Genomic DNA, 7048 nt, shown 5'->3' on the forward strand with positions numbered 1-7048 from the left:
CTCCATGTGCCCAAATTACAATCTTAACATCTCACCATCCCCAGCACGGACGATCTCCACGTGCCCAACTTATACTCAGTCTCATGTCTATGCATGTGCACAATATTATTTCAAAAGAGGGGATGATGATGCATCTCAATCAATCAATATGAACATAATACATAACCACCTCAATTATCACAACTATACGGGTGAAATAAATAAAGCACAATCACACAAGGAATTCAAGTCAATAATATATCAGCTAATGCCCATATGCTTTGGCATTCTCAAATTTTAATCCACATTCTATAATAGAAATTTTCCTTTTTATAACACCGGTACTCGTACCAATGCCCGTCACACCATTGATACGAGACCACCACTTTTTCCCCCTTACTCCATTGTCTATTTTCATTTTTAATCTTTAATTAGGAAAACGTCCTTCAACAAGTCTAAAAAGTCTTAACATACCTTAGATGCCGAGCTTGTGCCACGAATCTTTTAAGATTTTTCCTTTCCTTTTCGCAAGGTTTCGGAACGTTCCCAATCTACCAATTTTTCAATATTCGTAAGTAAGCAATTTTTTTGTAGACATTCAAATTATTATATGTCTATCATAGACGCTAAAACTCACACATATTTTCAACAAACTCCAAATCTTGATATATATTGGTATGCCAATTTTTTTTCACACTTGCTAAATTTCAAGCCAAGAACTTAACTCTAACCTCTTCAAATGGACTAAAACTCAATGTTAGATCATATAAAATAACACCTAATAATTAATTACCAGTCCCAATATATTAAAAACTAGCATTTTAATATATGAATACACGTGAACAAAATTTCCACCCATTGGCAGAAGTGGAACGCCCCTCCCCTTTTCCCGTTTTTTTGTGCTATTTGTTCTGCATGCCAATTAAAGCATTCCCCCATTGTTGGTACCTTTAAATTCTGAGGTGTGAGTATACCCACCCGACCTGAGCATAACTCCAAGAAGACAACCTCTGGTTTCAAGAAATTGATCACTGCCTTAACTTCTTGGCAGGATTCCGAAGAAACGTGAGCAGTGCTAACAACATACACATCGCGAATGCCTCCATTGGCAGAAGATTGGTTTTTTTTTCCACATCTCCACCAATTCTCCCATTATCAATATAGCATAGAATAATAATACAATCCCAAACACTCCGACAATATATTACTATATATAGAATTGAAAAGAACGAATATCTCATATCTTTACCTGAACAATGGCTGTGATTTTCTCCCTCTCGCTGGTAGCCTGTGATAAGGTTTCGCCTCCTTACTTTTCGTTTTTTCTTTTCTTCTAAATAAGAAATTATTAATCGTGAAACTCCACTAATCTATTATCTAATTATTTATTTAATAAAAGTTTCATCAATTAGGTACTCATAGTTATCTAAAAGCTTAAAAATAACCCTTTAAATTTTCAAAAGGAGCCAAACTAGTCCTACTTCTCAAAACGACCTAGCGGGTAGTTACAATAACAATATAGGAATACAATAAAATTTCTAATTATAAACAATAAAATAAATTAATAGGGTAAATATGTAATTTGTCACTTTAATACATGTATAAATAATACCCGCATAACTTATTTTACTTTCTACCTTACATAACTTTATACATAGATTCCCTCATAAGTTATGTTGATATAAATTATATAAAACTACAAAAATGCAACCAAACATGATATAAGTTATGTTGACTTTTCTACCTAAACAAGAATTTCTACTAAATATTGCATAACTTAATACATTATTTTATACATGAACAAGAGACAAGTTATACCATAACCAAACAGTGTTGAAAAATCACTCAAAATGTGATAATGTTAAATGCCCAAACAAGTAGGTACATAGCTACCACAATGGATCATATTATCTTAGAAATATACATACAGAATTCATGAATAAACTCAAATAGACAATTCACTTGCGTATTTGATTTTTGTTAAACACATTAGAATTGAAGTTTTGATTATTTTTGAAACACAAGTGGGAGAAGGAGATAATGTTGACGGTAATATATATGCGGACCTACAATGACACGTAGCAGATGAAACGTGTAGATAAAGAGTAGCTTTAACGTGTGGTCATCAACTTGGTTTCCCTTTGATCTTTCAAAAATCAAATTCCTTCCAACTCCTTAGATATTTTCTTTTTGTAGTAGACTAGATCCGAGAAAATTTCAAGTCACACAATCCAAATCCCTAAAAATTTGGATATTTATATCTCTTTCCTTGCATATATATAAAATTCATATAGATCTTTGTAAAACAAAACAAAAAGTGCACCATTTTTCTTTTTTATTTTTATTAAAATAATAAATGGACATGGTGGCGAAGGTACACGTGTCAACGCACCACCTACTACCGAGCAGTAATGTTTTCCGGCCTTCGATTGTGAAGGTTCATGGACGACGTAGAGTTTTTGTACAACCTTGCAGGAGCTTTAAGTCTGATGATGCTGAGTATGTGAAGGTGAACAAGTTGGTTGGAGCTATTAGGTCTGCTGTATGGAGTTGTTCAAAGCCAAGTTTGAGAACTGAAAATAAGCTTAGAGAAGCTATGGAGATGTTGGAAGAGAGATTATTCTGGGTACATATGTTTCTTACACATCTTTAACATCAATTGAGAATGGGAAAAAGTTAAATTTGTATTCCAATCTTGCAGTTGGCTTTATATGTTGGAAGATATATTATAACAATGATGAGCACAGGTGTTGTCATGTTCGTTGGGTTTCAGTTGTCAGGTTAGCAAATTCATTTATCATCTTTTGAAAGTTTTTAAGGCATGGATTGATTGGTAACAACTAATTCTAATTGTTACAGGTGGAGATAGCCAGATGAATGAATTGATATGGTACAGCTGGCTTGGAGGAATTATTATCGGCACTATGATAGGATCCAATTTAGTTTTGGATGATGTTGCTCGAGCTGGCCCCCGTAATGTCCTTATAACTGGAAGGTATAATACTTTACTCATACCTTCATTGTTTGTAATTACCATTTTAATTATTTTTTGGTGCAGTACAAGGGGACTAGGGAAAGCTCTTGCCCGCGAATTCTTACTTTCTGGAGATCGGGTCATTGTTACCTCCCGCAGGTAATTAATTGATTATTTGCATCCACTTATTTTGTTTAGCATCTCTTGTAAATACATCATTCCTTAACACAGCCCGGCATCTGTCCGTTTGACTATCGAGGAGCTTGAGGAAAATCTGAAGGAAGCTGTCAATGCTGCCACCGGCTCTGCTAGACTAAAGTTGGCACATGCAAAACTGGTTGGTATGGCTTGTGACGTCTCTGAACCTGTTGATGTTAAAGAACTGGGCAAGTTTGCTGCAGATGAACTTGGTTATATTGACATTTGGGTGAGTAATTTTCTTTTTCTTCATAGCAAAAGACCACCACAACAACAATATACCCCGTCAAATCCTACAAAGTGGGGTTTGGGAGGGTAGAGTGAGTGTACACAGACTTGGACTTTACCACTACCTCGAGGAGGTAGAGAGACTGTCTCGAGAAGACCCTAGACTCAAGAGCATTAAACCCAAGTAAAAGGAGAGAAAATATTGGAAGTGTCAAGAGAAAAACAATAACAGTAGGATAATCAAAATACAATACACAACATATGACAAGAACTACAGGGTTGTGAGTAGAAAATACAGTCATCCACATCCAGAGGACTTGTGAGGAAAAACAGCCTCTTTCCTGGTTTGTTGTTCTGTTTTCATGCTTCTAAAGGTTGTCTTTTATATAGGTAAACAATGCTGGGACAAACAAAGGCTTTCGACCCTTGCTGGAGTTCACCGACAATGATATTCAAGAGGTATCCATGTTGTTGACAGTTCTCATATGTTTATGTTGATACTCTACAACTTCTTCCATTTCTAAACTCTTGCAAAATAATTGCTTTCAAGGCTGCATATATAATAGAAGATGGATCGGGGGTGGGTCGGTATTAGGGTGGGGTATATTAAATTGTCAAGTAAGAGCTGCTTTTGTTGTTTTCCCCCCTCTCTTGTGGAAGGGTGGGTGGTGTATGCACTGTGGGTTTTCTAACTGTTCAGTTGCAGAACTTTGTTAACAAATTATTTTCCCCGTCCCCCCAACACCTATATGTAGTTTGTATACTTTATATACCAGGTCACTCATTTTAACTTTCCGTTTTCCTGGAATTATCCATCAATATGTACTAATGCCTTCTTTTAACTACTACTTGAAAATTTCCCCGTTTCGTCATGCATAGCAAGGTGTTCATGCTTGTTGACCTTTTCAAGTTAACACTCCATGTGCATATAATAATCAACTATCTGCTGTGTGTACTTGCATGATGGGTAAGCTAATATTCTAGTAAGTATTTCTGGTCTGTTGCTTACCAAATTTTTTTATACAGATTGTCTCAACAAACCTGATTGGTTCTATACTATGCACTAAAGAAGCCATCCAAATCATGAAAACCCAAAGCGAAGGTGGACATGTCTTTAATATGGATGGTGCAGGTTCTGGAGGATCTAGCACCCCTCTAACAGCTGTGTAAGTTGATTGTTGTGGTTGTAACTTGGAATGCTAGGTTATCTATTGTAAATAGCAGATCTTTACCATTTATTCATCTAATACTTTTCTAATGGATATTGATTTCGGTGTTATCATCTTTACTGTTCTGCAGCTATGGGTCTACAAAATGTGGTCTCAGGCAGCTTCAATCATCCCTACTGAAGGAGTGCAAGCGGTCAAAAGTTGGAGTGCATACGGCGTCTCCAGGCATGGTCCTAACCGACCTACTTCTGAGGTATGTGAAGAGGATCATCGGATCTTTGCACTTAAATGTCTTTTGCGTTGCTTTCATGGACAATGTATTGCTGTAGAAGGATAACTCTGTCCGGTTTGGTATTATTTCTGGTAGTGCTACCAAGGAGGACTAGTTATCCACACCATTCAGCGGTACATAAAGACTACAGTAATGTTAGAACAGAGATTCTTACCTCTTATATAATTCTCTTTTCTGGTGTGCAAGGAAGGATGAAAATTTCAACTTCTTTTTTTGTTATAGTAATCAATTGTGATCACTTCTTCTAATCCTTCCATAATGGTAAAACTGGAGCCTAATTTAGTGATCTCCCTTTTATACTCGATCTCCAATGCCTACAATTACATATAATGGGTGGTTTTGGCTGAATTTGAGTGGGTCAAAATGGCTTGAGTTAATAAATGGGTGGGTTATTGACCCACCCAAAATGTTACTTGCTATGGATTGGACTGAAATGGGTCAAAATGCGGGTATCCAACCAATCCAATTCTTATTAAGTTTTAATGCTTTGTTTGTTCTTTAAAATTGTTTCTTTTTTTGGACTTTATAAAACTAGTTTTCCTTTATTACGACTATACATAACATATCAAATTTAGAAAGAGTCTTTTTGAAAATATGTTGACAAGATTGCTCATGAGTCAATTTATGCTACATATCAATGCAATAGAAATTGGGCTGAAATTGGTTGGTTGTGCTAATAAATGGTCGGGTCAATAGCCCATTGAAACATGGGCAGGTTATGTTTTCTTCGGCTAATTTTGCCGCATGGAGAAGGTTAATAATGATACTCATCTACATAATTAGGCTTTCTTTGTTTTAACTATTAAAACTGTTTAGAACTTTATACTTTTCTTTTGGGTTTTCATTCTTACCATATCAAATCATTTTATAGTTCAGTTTATTAATAATGAGACTCTCCTGCAGTGGATCAACTATCCAAAATAGGCAGATGTTTAACATCATTTGCGAACATCCAGAGACAGTTGCTAGAACACTAGTGCCAAGGATGCGGGTTGTAAAAGGAAGTGGAAGAGCCATCAATTATTTGACTCCACCAAGGATCTTAATTGCCTTAGTAACCGCATGGTTGAGACGGGGCCGATGGTTTGATGATCAGGTAACCTATTACATGTAATAGATGCATGTGGGGTTTTCTGTGTTGCCACAATCTAGTGCTTTATGATTTTTTCTGTCAATACGGTATAAGTTATACCGTATAACTAAGCTTGTGTACTAATTTCTCATGGAGTACATCGTGTTATGTTAGTCAGTATTTCACTATTGATAAAAGCAAGTAGTACTTTAGTAGGAAATAATTGGATAATTTTTACTGAAAACTCGTCTGCTAATATGTTCCAGTCTCGAGTGTTCATCCTTGTACAAGCTTCAGTTTCAAGTGTTATTAGTTTGTTGATTTGTTAATTAGTCTTATGGTTTTTAGTAAGTTGCTAATTATTTATACATGTTCAGGGAAGAGCACTGTATGCTGCAGAGGCAGATCGACTCCGTAACTGGGCTGAAAGCCGGACACGTTTTTCATTCACAGATGCGATGGAGATGTACACTGAGAATACTTGGGTGTCTGTGTTCTCACTCTCTGTAGTTTGTGCATTCATCATATTATCTAGCACAGGTAGTACATAAAAGTGGATTTTGATGGAAACCTCAATTGGTTTGGAAGATAGGAAGCACTGAATTATGACACAGCTAACTTATATCACTCCAGCTTTAAAATTGATGATAAGGAAAGCACATATCCAATTGGAAGTGCTGCATTGCTTTATTTATTGCATGCTTAAAAAAGAAATCATCGAGGCATGATGGTGTCGGTGAATGATATTGGATGTATAGGAATTTGGCTTTGTGAAATGTAAAAATCAAAGTATCAGGTATTCTTTTAGCAAAAATCAGTGTAATAATGAACCCCGACTCTTCCTGCTTGAGCATTTTTGCATTTTTCTTCTTATTATGTGAAAATGCTACTTTTGTTTTTGTTAACAAAGAGATTTCAGGATTATCTGCATATAGCCAGAAGTTGCATTTGGAATTATCTACGTGGAGACGAAATGTTCCTAGTTTTGATGGTTAAGCTATGTTCGAATTAGCTTTTAAGCTGAATTTGACACTTTGTTCTAATATGGGTTTCTTTTTAAAAGCTCAAACTCCTCGAGAAATTTCTTGTGCTTGACATTTTTCTTTTAGACTTGAGTTCAAAATTTAGGAAATGAA

General features: G+C 35.7%; 1 protein-coding gene across 1 annotated transcript; it reads left to right on the forward strand.

The window, feature by feature from the left end:
* The first annotated feature begins 1870 nt into the window (after positions 1 to 1870).
* On the forward strand, positions 1871 to 6821 carry LOC101258872 (probable chlorophyll(ide) b reductase NYC1, chloroplastic). The gene is made up of 10 exons (XM_004242907.5): positions 1871 to 2605; positions 2681 to 2759; positions 2839 to 2974; positions 3038 to 3112; positions 3185 to 3380; positions 3770 to 3838; positions 4406 to 4545; positions 4679 to 4801; positions 5744 to 5936; positions 6290 to 6821. Exons 1-10 carry the CDS (start codon positions 2336 to 2338, stop codon positions 6461 to 6463), a joined length of 1455 nt encoding a protein of 484 aa, XP_004242955.1. The 5' UTR covers positions 1871 to 2335; the 3' UTR covers positions 6464 to 6821.
* Positions 6822 to 7048: the final 227 nt, after the last annotated feature.

Source organism: Solanum lycopersicum, chromosome 7 (assembly GCF_036512215.1).
Source record: "Solanum lycopersicum chromosome 7, SLM_r2.1".
Taxonomy (NCBI): domain Eukaryota; kingdom Viridiplantae; phylum Streptophyta; class Magnoliopsida; order Solanales; family Solanaceae; genus Solanum; species Solanum lycopersicum.